Raw genomic sequence first — 15230 nt, forward strand, 5'->3', positions numbered from 1 at the left:
GGCTATATTAATAATTAATTATAGTTAGTGTATGCGAAAGAATCGTATAGGTTACGATCGAAGGGGTCATAGGAACAATGCAAGAACACTCATATCACCACTTACGTACCATGGGTGGATATAATCACAATATCACATCTTAGATCTTAGGTGGAGTAAATATGAGAAGTTTAATTAATGAATTTGGTATATTCTTCAAGTGGGTTTTCAAAGTAGTGGAATAATCTTTAAAACAATAGGGTGAAAGCTATTAAAAAGGGCATCAATCTGCTACACCAGAATAGAAGGAAAACGGAAGAACAAGGTCAACATCAAGAGGGCATATTACCTCTGTTTATGGACGGTTTTCAGAGTTGTCAAACCGAATAAAAAGAGGGTACTGCGGACTATGAGACGGTGTTGTTCGCGATGGTTTCGAGAGTGGTTTGATGGTGTTTCGGTGAAGCCGAATGTGGCTAGAAATCAATTTCGGCGATCGAGGTTTTTTCCTTGCGGAGCTTTCTGGTGGTATTTTGAGAGTATAATTAGGGTTTTTGTTTTGCAAAACTAGTGTATTAGGGTTTCTGACTATTATTTATAGGGAGAGGTTCAAGAGATAGAAATTACGATTTAGCGGTAGATAAGCATTATCTGATCTAGCTTATCAGTTTGTTACGGAGTCAAATAAGGTTTGATGTAATTCAAATCTCCAATTTGGATAGGAATGCACGCAGTTAGCTTCAAAATAGGAATTAGTTTTAAAGATATGCTTAGGGAGTTCTAGTGTAGATAGAGGTCTAAGAATCTACGATAAAACAATGACGGCTAATCACTACTGTATTAGAAATAATTAGGGTTTAAATCGTATTTATAGTGGTTCGTAAATAAGGGTCTTATTAAATATTAAAATAGGTTTTATAACTTAATAACAAGGAAAAATTACTTTAAATAATCCAACCTTTTGACGATTTTCCGTAAATAATCTAACCTTTAGATTATCTCTATTATATAAGCCAGCTCCTGAGGTCAATCCAGTAAATTAACTTTTCGTGTCCATCTGCTAAATTACAAAATAACCCTCTACTGTTCAACAGCCAATCTCATTTACAAGGCTACTTTTATTCAGTAACGTCCAAAATATTTTTAGTGGGCCCAAACCACAACTGTGCAGCTTATTTTACTGCCAAAATAACCTAAAATATTCATTGTTACAAAAAAGGAAATGAAATCAATTAGGGGAATATAATACAATTAAATCAGAAAAGGAAACACTTAAAATTAGGGGAATATAATACAAACACATAACCAAAACAACACAATTAATACAAAAAACGAAATTATTACAAATTATTTCAATTGCCAAAACAAAAACTCCACAAAACTCTGTAAAACCTCCATCATCGTTCTTCGTGAAAGCTCCACACAAACCTCCAGCAACGTTCTTCGCGAAGTCGCTCTCACACACACACACGTAAGTACCATTTTTCTCACGATTCCTTGCAAGAAATTTAAAACAGATATTAAACAATTTTGTAAAAATAATAATCCGTGTTCTATGCATAACCATAAAAACAGTAATGAAATTATTAAATAAAATATGAGGTCTTATGGATTTTAATTAATTATTTCGGTTTAATTCACGCTTTTAATTAAATAATAATAATTCGTGAATGTTTTTGCAAACCCATGAAAAACAGAAATTAAACAATTAGTAATTTTTTAATTTACTTGAATGGACGGATTCAAACCTGTTTGTGCATAAAAATACACATAACAATTATATTTTCATGTATATAAGACTAGATATAAATAATCATTCGTGAAATTTCATGCATAAACAAAAGTTTTTTTTAAAATATTGTTGCTATGTAAATTCAGTATGTCTAACCAACACACCTGAGATTATTTATTTTGCAGATTTGAAAATACAAGGTATATAATACCCCTGCTTTTATGGACTGAACTTTATTATTACATATTTTAATTCAAGCTTTTAGTACAATAGTCTCTTATATTTTTTTAATCTCTAATGGCAGATTTCAAACTATAAGGTATGCTTATGTGTTTGTGAGTGTGCAATAGATTCTGAAAAGACACTTCTTTGTAAATCTGTTTTATTAGAATTATGAATTGAAAAAGAATTGACTTGAATAGGTTTTTATGCAGATTTTAAGTTGGGTTTGAAATCTGCAACGATATACAATTACGAAACACATACGGTATGTACCCCAACAATCTCCTAAACAAAATATAATAGTAATCGGCATGCTTTAAACCGATCTTAATTAATTATTTCAGATATTAATTTCTGCTCTAATTTCATATTTTATTGATAAAAAAAGTACTTGCCAAAGTTTCATGGTTTTATTTATTAAAAGCATGAATAATGTATATTGGAAAATAAAGCATGAAATCTGATATAGATAATGGTTTTTGCAGATTATAATTTTGTTTTAAGGTTCGATTTTAAGTTGGGTGTTAAGTTCGTCAAGGCACACAATAACCAACAGAATAAGGTAGGACACTCATCAAACTCTCAAACATAAGTAATATGCATGATTTTATTTATTTCAATTAATTATTACAGATTGATGTTCAGGCTTTTAATTAAACATGTTATTTATTTGATTTTTATAGCCAATAATAAACAGTTTATTCCTATACAAATCTGACTGATTAGGATTACAATATAATTTTTGATTTACTAAGAATTATACAAATCAGATTACAAATAAGAATTGACAAGTTATTGTTGAGATCAGTATTACTAAATCAGATTCAATTTTTGTTTAAGAGATTGTTGGCGCACATAAGACATTTGTATTTTATAGAAATTAATATTATTCTCACTCACTAAAATACTGAAATTCCACAGTACTCAGAAAAATGAGGACATTTCCAACAACAAATAACAACAACAATATAAACTGATTCATATATTCAATATAATAGAGATTACTATTATTTTTTGGGAATTGAATTAATAAGAATTCTCAATCACAATAATACTGAAAATTCCACAGTACTAAAAAATGAGGACATTTCCAACAACAAACAACAACAATATAAAACTGATTCAAAACAACAATATAAACAAAGACCAACAGCAATGCTCACAACTTTTTCACAACCTCATAATGTTCCAGTTTAAACAAATCACAACTTTTTCACAACCTCATAATGTTCACGGTTTAAGTAACTGAAAATCACATCATAGAAACAATTAACCATACAGAAAGACACGTGGAAGTTCACTTTTGATTAGAAATTAAATTCTTTTACCATTTTCAGCTACTCCTGCTATAATTCAAAATCACTACAACTATCATTACAAGTAGTACTAACGTGTTCATCAAAACTTGAATCAATAAACCATAATTCAATTGAGCAGAAGCATAATTCAATTTCTCATCAATGCCCAATTCCAAGGGTATTATGAAAGAAACATGTGAAATCAATTAATGAAAAAGGGATGGGAAAGGAAGGCCAACTACAACTACAACTAGGTTGGGTTTCTAGCTAATACCAACATTTAATACCAATCATGGCCAATTCCAGGTAAATGATATTGGTTATCAACTACTTTTCAGTCACATTCTCCCAATTGTACTTTTTAAACTATATTTTTACATATCATATTGTAATTAACTGAGATAACTACAAAATTTGGCCAATCGTACTCTGACACAACATCTCAAAAGAGAGCAAACATACCTACAATTAAACATTAAAAAATCAACCTTTAACATGAGAAATCAAACCAATTAATCAAATTCAATAAAACAACTTTATAACCAAGATCATTTTATCCAATCAAAGTAATCAATAATCATATTAGATTAAAATTTTGTCCAATTTACCTCTGGATGATATTAGAGGCCATAGAACTATCTCGACCAGCGCCTCGACCAGCGCCTCGACCAGCGCTCTCTCTCGCCATGGAGGGACAGCACATGCAAATCAAAAGTGCAAACAACTGAGTTAAGCAATAATTAAGAAAACCAAATACAACTAAAATCAAGCAACAATTAATCCGGGCCCTAAACCCTAAATAATCTATCTATTCCATAAGCCAGCTCCTGAGGTCATTCCAGTAAATTAACCCCTGCCAAAATTCAAGTTTTTGATTTAAAAAACCACACCAACAATGATGCCACACCAATTCACAAAATCCCAACAACATTGATTAATCCACAATTCAAAAAAACAAGCAGAATAAACAAGGATAAAAATTCAATGAAACATCATATAAAAATTACACAAAAACAATCAGGGACCAGAAAATCAAACGAATCTACAATAAACTCACCAGAAATTTTGATGCGCCGCCCCATCGCCTCGACCAGCGCCCCATCGCCTCGACCAGCGCCCCGTCGCCTCGACCAGCGCCTCGACCAGCGACTCGACGGCTTTCTCTCCAACACGACATGCAAATCAAGATTCCCAAAAAATTAATTAAGCAAAAATTGAGAAAACAAACCATGAAATAAATTAGTTAAGCAAACACTAAATAACCTATCTATTCTACAAATCGATATTGTGCATGAAGTAAAGTTTGATTATCAACCCAAAAACATTAAATAATCAAAACCCTAAAATTCTAAATCAATGTCAAATAAGGCAAATTTAAGACGAAAATAAGGGTAATATACCTGTGAAGGGAGAGATCCTCCTGATATTTCGATTTCATAGTGTTCGCCATTTTTCCCCTCAAAACATAAAAAGAAACCATTTTAGGTGTTGTTGAGTTTTTGAGATAGATCAAAGAAGAACCAAGTTAAAGAGAGAAAGGAATGAAGAAAAGAGAGAAGATTGCTGTATTTCATCGGCGGTGGTGAGAAAAGAGAAGGGGAAAGCTAACTAAAATGAGCGGCGATAAGAGAGAAGAGAGAAGAGAGAGAGAAGAGAGAGAAGATGAGCGGCGGTGAGAAGGAGATAGAAGTGAAAACAAATCCAAATAGGTTTAAGGAGATAAGAGCAACAAAAATGAAATTGGGCAACACGATTATTCTTTTTTTTATCTTTGAGAATGAAATGGCCAGGCCCATTCTCCGAAAAAGAAATGAATTAGCCTTATTTGCCTTATTTGCCATGGCCAAACATGAATGAATATATATCTCTTATTATCCCTTAAATATATCGAGATATATATATATATATATATATATATAATTAAATTTTTTCCTCTCTGCTTATTAGCTTGACAAGTTATGTTTGATTAGAGACCCGTTATTCATACTTTATTAAAAGGTAAATGAATAGATTTTAATTCCGTGGAAAATAAAAAATAAAAAGCATCAAACTAAAATATTTTATTTAATTTAAATTGAAATTTTTGTTTAAAGAAAAAAGAAAAATCAAAAGGAAACACAGTAAAATATTTATAGTAATTTAAATTAAAACATTCGTTCAAGTAGACAAGAAAAACAAAAAGGCATCAACATAACCATAAAAAAACTTTAAAGTAATTGTTTTTTAAAAAAGCACATTATTTAGTAAATAACTTACATTATTCACTCTCCGATATACTTCGTACAACACGTGAATTTTAATACGTGTAGTTTTAGATTTTTGTAATGGACGAGAACGAAGATCAATGTATGCAAGATCAAAGATCCATATGGAGGGATCAAAAGCGACGACAGAGAAAATCGCTCACCCCAGAACAAATAGATCGTCTAAATACCAAACGAAGACTCACTTATGCCTCTGAAAACGAATCAAATGCTATAGCATCCCCTGAGAGTCAACCCCAAAGGCCATGTTCAGAAGGGCCTATGATTGTTAACAACACTCCCAACACTTTGGGAGCTCGAAGGGCTATGGCAGACATCACTAATCGTGCCAATAATGTCACGACAGGATGTGAAAGACGTGAACGTAAGTAATCCGAACATAAAAGATTCATTTAAGTATGTAAAAATTACCACTTACCTAACTAATCAAAAACACGATTTGATAATGCAGTGCAACCTATTGATGAACTTCGTTTACTCGATACTCGGGCAAATCTAGAAAATCGATTTTTTAGCGTCGGTGAAGGTAGGGCAACAAATCTGACAATATCATACCCAACATCAAACTCAAGAGATATGCCCAATCGATTCTTTTGTGTTGGCGAGAGCAGTACAGCCAATGCACGTATACCAGACCCTACTTCAGACGATGGAGACATGCCGCATTTTGTTGAGGCGGAGAATGAAATACGCATTCCGGGCCTATTATTCAATGTCGGTGAATGTCATGCAGTCGACACCAACAACATATCAAACCCTATCTCTGATGATATAAGGGTTTGGACAGTAGGGAGAACTGGTTACAGAAATTGTGCAAGAAATTACCACGAGAGTCATGGGGTTCCTATATTCAGTTTGCCATCCATGAAAACATGTCCACATTGCCAGGCACGCCTTTTCCATTGTGAATCTACTGAACTATGTTGCTTAAGCGGGAAGGTTAACTTACCTGATTTTCCATTGTCCGCTGATATGCTTGATCTATATTCTGATCAATCGGAATATGGGACTCATTTTAGGCAAAATATTCGTAAATACAACCACGTATTTTCATTCACTTCAATGGGAGTTCATTTAGATGACGAACTAGCAAATGCACGTCAAGGCGTGTACACATTTCGTGCACAAGGTTCAATTTACCATCGCATTGGAGGTTTCTTACCTTTGAATGCAGAAGATCGTCCCCGGTTTCTTCAACTCTACATTTACGATACTGAGCATGAAAATGAAAATCGTGCAGCCGAGAACTCATCATTGCGGCTCGAAGTCATCGACAGAATCAAGAATATTTTGAATGCTCACAATCCTTTTGTCCACAATCTTCGTCATCTTGCTCAGCGTAGTGACTTAAATGATTGCAAATTTGTCATCAAAGAGCAACCTACAAATAAACATCAATACTCAATGCCGACAGCTTCCCAAGTAGCAGCAATTGTCGTTGGCGGTGATGACATTTCCAACTTGAAAGATAGGGATATCATGATAGAGTCAGTAACTGGGCAACTGAGTTATATCAAAGACACTGCCGGTTATTATGACCCATTGCAGTATCCTCTACTTTTTCCTTATGGTTCTTACGGCTGGGATTTAAACAGTCGAAGTTCCACTGGTAAAAAGTTGACATGCCGGGAATTCTATGCATACATGTTTCAGGTGCATATTTCTAAAAACTCTTTTTAAGCCTTATCCTAAAAATTGTATACTTATACCTTTTCTGACCAAAACAAGTATTTTGTGATATAGATGCGTCAAAATCTTGATTCTCTAATCTTGAGAGGCGGTCGTCTACTCCAACAATTTGTTGTCGATAACTGTATAAAAATGCAAGCCAATAATTTGAGGTGGATTGCACTCAACCAAGATAAGATACGTGCTGATTTATACAAGGGTTTAGAGGATTCTTTACATGCTGGAGAGCATAACACAGGTCCACATTTAATTAATTAAATTGATTATATTACACTCAATATAGTTCATACATTGTTTCACATGCAATAAGGTTTGTGTGTATAATGTCCATTTGCAGAAAATGTTGGACGACGGACCATACTACCATCTTCATTCGTAGGAAGTCCAAGAGATATGCACCAGAGGTATCAAGATGCCATGGCATTGGTTCATAAGTTCGGCAAGCCCGATTTATTTCTTACAATGACATGCAATCCGTCTTGGCCAGAGATACAATCAGAATTGTTGGCCGGACAAGTACCAAACGATCGTCCAGACCTGTTGACACGGGTTTTTCATGCTAAACTTGAAGAGTTGAAAAAGGATGTTTTAGAAAGGGGCATTCTCGGAACGGTTGTTGCTTATGTATATGTGATTGAATTCCAAAAGAGGGGTCTTCCGCATGTTCATATGTTATTGATTCTTGATCAGAATGACAAGCTAACCACTCCGGATGACTTTGACAAGATTGTGAGAGCAGTAATTCCCGATGAACAAGTGGAACCAAAATTGTATAAGGCAGTTCTTAAACACATGATTCATGGCCCATGTGGTGTTCTCAACCACAAATCCCCATGTATGAAACAAGGAAGTTGTAAGAAAGGATTCCCCAAGGAATTCTCCAATGATACAAAGCAAGGCAATGACTCATATCCTCTTTATCGCCGTCCACAAGATCGTCCAGCAGTACCATTGCGTGAAAATTCACGAGTTCGTGTAGATAATCGGTGGGTAGTCCCATATAATCCATTTTTGCTCCTAAAATATGATTGCCACATAAATATTGAGATATGCAGCAGCATCAAGTGTGTCAAATATCTATATAAGTACATCCATAAGGGTTCAGATAGAGTCTCTATGGAAGTTCATAACGGAGATGAGATTGCACAATATGTTGATGCACGGTGGATTTGTGCACCCGAAGCTATGTGGAAACTTTACAAATTTCCCATGACTAGAATGTGTCCTTCCGTAGACCGTTTGCAGGTTCATTTGCCAAACATGCATCAAGTGAGGTTTGAAGCGAACCAACCAATCTCAAGCGTGTTAGAGAACCCAAGAAACTCTAAGACGATGCTCACTGAATTTTTCAAGATGAATTCGATTGATCCAAATGCAAGGAGATATCTTTATCGAGAATTTCCAGAGCATTACAGGTGGTTATCGACTTCACGTGAATGGCAAAAGAGAAAAAGTTCACAACGGGTTTTGGGTCGATTGTATGTAGCTTCACCGTTGGAAGGAGAACGGTTTTATATGAGAATGTTACTCAATCATGTGAGGGGGCCTACGTCGTTTGAACATTTAAGAACGGTCAATGGTGTCATACACCCAACATTCAGGGCTGCAGCTGAAGCCCTCGGTCTAATCGAAAATGATGAAAGCATTCGTCAATGTCTTTCAGAGGCATGTTCGGTACGAATGCCAACTGCATTACGTCGATTATTTGCAACCATCTTGATATATTGTCAACCAACAGGATTGCGTTCACTGTGGGATGAGTTTTTCCCTTACATGGTTGAGGATTATCCAACTTCCAACACAACAAACAATTGTGTTTTTCTCACTAACAAACTTTTGCAAGACTTGGATAGGTTATTACGACCGCTAAGAAAAAAGATTTCTGACTACACGGAGTTACCAAGTTTACCTGAGAGTACTGATGACATAGACGAGCTTCCTTCTATCATAGAGGAGTACTTTTCTATTCCGGTTCCAGATGAGGATTTAGCATGTGTTGCCACTCTCAATAGTGACCAACAAATTGCATACGATACAATAATGAATGCTGTCATTTCAAAGGCTGGTTGTTCTTTCTTTGTTGATGGTCCTGGCGGCACCGGAAAAACATTTTTATACAGAGCCCTTCTTGCTACTGTAAAAAGTAGAGGCGAAATAGCTATTCCCACTGCAACATCTGGAATTGCAGCAACGTTGTTGCACCAGGGAAGAACATCACATTCAACTTTTCAGCTTCCACTTAATCCAGATAGCTCATCAACTTGCTCATTCACCAAACGTTCTAAAACTGCAATTCTCCTAAAAAATTCTTCCATTATCGTATGGGATGAGGCCCCAATGACACACAGATATCAATTTGAAGCTGTTGATCGGTCACTCAAGGATTTAATGGGGAACGACTTGCCGTTTGGGGGGAAAATTATTGTGTTCGGTGGTGATTTCAGACAGGTTTTACCGGTGGTTCGAAATGGAACTAGAGCTCAAATGATTGACGCATCTTTTGTCAGGTCCCCTATGTGGAGACACATTCGTATTTTGCATTTGAGAGAAAATATGAGATCAATTGATGATAACGGCTTTGCTAATTTCTTACTCTCTGTTGGGAACGGTAATGAACCTACTGTTTCAGATCAGATGATAAGGTTACCGACTGGCATGATTATACCAACAGTGGCAGATAGTTCGATCGAGGCTTTGATCGACCAGGTCTTTCCAAGTTTAAGTGAGCACGTTGGTGATGGAAATTTTATAGTTGAAAGGGCAATCATCACACCTCTAAACGAAGACACTGATAGGATAAATAATAAGGTTGTCGAAAAGTTTCTCGGAGAAGGAAAAACGTACTATTCGTTTGACTCTGTTCCTGAAGATAAGAGAAATTTGTATCAACAAGAGTTTTTGAATTCGATTTCTGCGTCGGGATTACCTCCTCATGCTCTCACCCTGAAACCTGGGGTACCTTTAATGCTTTTGAGAAATATTGATCCTAAAAATGGTCTTTGCAATGGAACACGGTTGCTTTGCCATTCATTAAAGGAAAATTTCATTGATGCTGAGATATTAACCGGACATTCTAGGGGAAACAGAGTGTTTTTGCCAAGAATTCCCTTGAAAACTGCTGAAGATATAAAATTGCCATTCGAGATGGTCAGAAAGCAATTTCCTGTGAAGTTGAGTTTTGCCTTGACTATCAACAAGTCTCAGGGACAAACTATTCCACATGTTGGCATATACCTCCCTGATCATGTATTTAGCCACGGCCAGCTATATGTGGCATTATCACGAGGAATTTCAGAAAACACGACAAAGATCGTGATAGAAAAGGGAAAGGTCCAAGGCTGTGAAGGCATATTCACTAAAAATATTGTGTACAAAGAAGTTTTGTTGTCTTATGATTAGAGATACGAAACTAGAGTATTATTTTGTATTTCCCAGTTTTGTAATAAACGTTATTGTACTCTTGACACTGAGTAGTGTGTTACGTCAGCGTTAGCCGTATTTTTTCCAATGAATTTTATAATATATCGGACGAATTGAGGGATGTGATTTTTATATATCGGAGTAATTAAATTTATTCATGTACATAGCTTTCATATCATGTGATATCCATATTCATACATTGTGAATATCGGTTTATGTAATTCTAATTTTATTCTGAACTAACTTTACAGGATGACAGAGTACCATTATCCAACTTTTGAACATTTATATCCTAGCGGGGTACAACGATATGATGTACGAGCCCGACTAATTCGTAATTATGATATTTTCAACTACAACCACAAAGGAACAACTAAGAAAGCATGGAAAATGCTTTTTGTCGATGTTGAGGTAAATGACCATACACTTCATTCAATTTTTTCATTGAATCTGAACTATATCATAACTTTTACATGTGTTTTCTTTTGTAGGGTGAGGGCATACAGTGCAATATTTACGAGCCCGCAATTGAAAAGTTTATAGGACGGTTTCAAGAGGGATTCATTTATATACTCCTTGCTGTACAAGTGATATTTGCTGAAGGGAAAAACAAAATTGTCCCCAATTGGAAACAGATGATCATTAAAGAAGAAACAAATGTGATACGTGAAGAGGAGGATGACATTTCCATACCTTCATTCCACTATAATTTGGTTCATTTGAACAGATTAAGTTGTCACATCGACTGTACCGGTAGAGTTTATGGTACTTTTGTTGGCCTTTTTTCAATATATAGTTATCATGCATATGTCGTTTATTAATTGAAACATTGATGATCTTCTAGATGCAATGGGATTGGTCCTATACGTTTCACCAATTGAGAATATTGGTGTAGATTCATTCAAGCGAGACGTGGCAATAATGGATACAACGTAAGTCCCCTACATTATTAAAATGTTAATTACTTATCGAATTTGCCTATATTTCGATAAATTTGTCTTAATATTGTTTTACTTTCTACTTGCAGCTGGACTGTTATTAAATTAACACTTTGGAATGCTTTTGCGCACGTTCTTGATGAAAATCTTAATCATGTTGAGATTTGTCCAATCATTGTAGCATGTGGTCTGCATGTCAAGAGCTTCTATGGTACATCATTCAAATTAAATTATATAGTAAAGTCTTTTTAATATGTAGTTCAAAGTATAATATTCATATGTGATAATATTTCTAATTGATAATTACAAACAGGTACATATCTTTCCACGGGATACTACACTAGGATTTATGTTAACCCAGTTAATGAAAAAAAAACATCCTTATCTACATGGTATGCACAATTTCGCATAACCTTAATATTGTTTTAATATTAATGTACAACATAACCTTAAGTATTATGCTCACAAGTTTTTTTCACGTACAGGTATACATCGGAAAAACTGGCAAGGATAAGGAGAGATTGGTTTCGTTCATCGACTTTTTCGCTAAAGTCATCGATTGATATTTCTAATACTCCCCGTATCCGATTATCTCAATTTCCAACTGTGAGAAATGTATTGTTTCTAACCTTGAAGTTTGAGTGTTGTCAATATATTAAATACGATATTATGTACTTAATTGTCTAACTTTGTTTTTTTTTTTGTAGGTACAATACTGTCGAGTTGCCGCATATGCATGTCGTGTTGATGATGTTAATAACGTCATTTATGAAGCATGCAATCGTTGCCTAAAAAAGGTTGCCATTTTTCAAGGACTATTAAAATGTCAATCTTGCAATATCAACAACACTGTAACTATCCCAAGGTAACTATCTAAATCTCTATTATACTTAAACACACATTATATATTGGTAAATATCTATAATAGTATTTTTTTTTTAATTTCTTCTTATAGGTTGCTGCTTCGACTTACCATATTTGATAAAAGTGGTAATTTGAAAGTCACGATATTACACGATCTTGCACAATACCTTTTAGGTTGTTTAGCTACTGAAGTAAAATCAGTACTTCAACAGGTTTCAATCTAATACTCTAACAACATGATTTTTTAATATAATTAACTCATGTTGTTTTTACATCTCAATATATTTTTTAACGTTCATGCAGCCTAACGGACGTAATCGAGTGATGGAAAAAGTATTTGCATGTTTCGGAAACAGAGCTTTTTCATGGGTGCTACATCCACCAACTGGAGCTTTTAATCCTGAACATTCGTATACGGTTGGTTATGTGTTACATATCGATTGGGCGGAGGAGTGCATGTGGTTAAACAAATATATTGCGAGCAAAAGAAGAAAGTGATACTCGCTATTTTGTATGTTTAATAACTATAAGTTTAGTACTTCAAATTTGGTTTTTCGATGGGATGTGTTAGTTGTATCAAAATAATGTTAAGTTTTTTAAATAGCTTTAATTGGTCATAAGATTCGATCATTCGTCATGTAAAGCTACGAGTATTATATGACCTCAATATCACAAAATATGGACTTTGCGAATGATTTTTAGTGCCAATTTTTTTTAAAATTCCGCACGCAAGAAATATTAGGCACAATAAAATTTCTAAAATGCACGCACGCATCGCTTGCATAAAATACTAGTTATTTAATAATCCAACCTTTGTACCCCAATAACTTTTATCGAACCCAAATGACCAGAAACCGGTCAAGAAGGTCAACGTTTTTTTATATAACTTTTTTTTTGTCCTGCCTTCTTCCTCCTCCTTTCTATTGAGATTTCCTCTTTCTTTGTTCTTCTACACTTCGGTCACGGAAGACCACCATCATTGCCGACCCTTTAGGCCCTAATCACAGATAGAAAACACCCACAACATATCAAAATTAATACCATAAGTCCATAACCACGACAACGAGTGCTCATATCGCAACTGACAACCCATTTACCGCAACGAGTCAGACCACCAATTTTCTGCCTCCCCCTTCTATAGTTTATAAAATTTCCATCAACCTCAATAAACCCAGATCAAAAGATAAACAAACATGCATGTCAATACAACATCCAAACCAATTTATTTATAAAAAACCCCCACGGTAATACACTAATACCATTCAAATTAGCTGGATAGAGAAAAAGGTGAGGAGGGTGAAAGAGAGTTACTAAGAAAACAAAAATGGCGAGGTACATATATGAGTGTTCTCGAGTCGACTCGGCTATGACTCGTACCTTTAGAAAGCGATTTAAGGGGCTTTAATTACTGACTTTGGTCATGTTAAGTGGGATGATTCAAGCTAATGGTTGCGTGACTTTGATGAATCTCTTCACTCTGATCCATTGATGAATTTAAGATTTTGAGACTCAATTGATGAAGATTAAGATAATAGTGGTGGGATTTTAGTAAGGGTGGAGGAGGAGGATGGCGGAGAAATAAAGAGGATGTGAATATGTGATCATGTGCGGCGGGAGGAAAAAGAGAAGGGGGGTCTGAGAAATTGGAGAGAGGAAGAAATAACAAAACCAAAAGGAATATGAAAGAAAAGAAAATAAGTTAAAATAAATAAATAAACCATAAACCAATGGTTGCATGACACGTGTATAGGTTACCGGTTATATCGGGTTGGTGACCTGTTGGGTGCAATAAAAGTTAACGGGGTATAAAGGTTGGATTATTAGATAATAATCCAAAGGTTGGAGTATTAACGGAAAATCGTTGAAAGGTTGGATTATTTAAAGTAATTTTTCCTAATAACAAATAGAAATACATCATTTAGTTTAGAAAACTCACGTAATAAATAATTATAACCTTATTCTAGCTATAAACATATTTTATAAAATCATAAAATATAAGGGTATTACAATCTACCCTCTTTAAAAGAAGTTTCGTCCCGAAACTTAAAGTTATAAAAATATTATACCAAACTTTACTACATAATCGGGATATTACAAAATATGATCTAATCAAAGAAATTTTCGAGCTCGAGCCGATTAAGTTAATTAATAATCAAGGTATTAAGGCTAATCAACCTATTCAACCATCCATTGGAATACTTAACGACGGCGACTCAAAAAGTATTTGTATTAGTAAGATTTACTATCGGTATAATTGGGTGATGGACGTGTGGAAGTTAGAGGAATATAACAAGTCGGATTCTTGGAATAAATTGTTCAGCCTCGATTTGGAGTCACCGCCTCGAAGTACGAGACGCCGTGTTTTTCTTCTGGGATTCACATCTAATAATAATGGGGGATTTTTAGTAAGATCGTCGTCTGCTTGTAATGATGTTGTAAAAACTCATGAGCTCCTGCTTGTTGACCCGAATCAAAATCCGCCTATTCGAATGAAACTAGGAAAGATAAATGAGTGGGTATATGATCTATACTATATATTAAAAGGCGTTTCTAATCAAATTTATGTGCCACGTGGCGCTCTATTTATGAGTATTTCACTTTATGTAAATTTCATATATTTAAAAATTAGAAATGGAGCATGTACAAGACTTGAACCCGCGAACTCATGTATAAACAATAAAGTGTTTACCATTGAGCTACAACACGTTACATGCTATCATTGTAAAAAAATATATTAATAAATATAATAAAAATGGAATTTATTAATAACATTGTCAAATAACAATAATATAAATGTTACTAATGTAGTGACCCAGGGCATCGC

General features: G+C 34.7%; 1 protein-coding gene and 1 long non-coding RNA gene across 2 annotated transcripts; both read left to right on the forward strand.

Moving 5' to 3' along the window:
* The first annotated feature begins 1943 nt into the window (after positions 1–1943).
* LOC130470627 (uncharacterized) lies at positions 1944–11344 on the forward strand. The gene is made up of 4 exons (XR_008931344.1): positions 1944–2198; positions 2419–2495; positions 10856–11015; positions 11096–11344. It is a non-coding gene; the product is annotated as an uncharacterized lncRNA (long non-coding RNA).
* Positions 11345–11453: 109 nt separating this feature from the next.
* On the forward strand, positions 11454–14221 carry LOC130468938 (replication protein A 70 kDa DNA-binding subunit B-like). Its single transcript, XM_056837987.1, has 7 exons — positions 11454–11536; positions 11632–11753; positions 11856–11934; positions 12028–12157; positions 12250–12407; positions 12498–12618; positions 12710–14221. The coding sequence occupies exons 1-7, from the start codon at positions 11454–11456 to the stop codon at positions 12902–12904; spliced, it is 888 nt and encodes a 295-aa protein (XP_056693965.1). The 3' UTR covers positions 12905–14221.
* The last annotated feature ends 1009 nt before the right edge of the window (positions 14222–15230 follow it).

Source organism: Spinacia oleracea, chromosome 3 (genome assembly GCF_020520425.1).
Source record: "Spinacia oleracea cultivar Varoflay chromosome 3, BTI_SOV_V1, whole genome shotgun sequence".
Classification (NCBI taxonomy): Eukaryota; Viridiplantae; Streptophyta; class Magnoliopsida; order Caryophyllales; family Amaranthaceae; genus Spinacia; species Spinacia oleracea.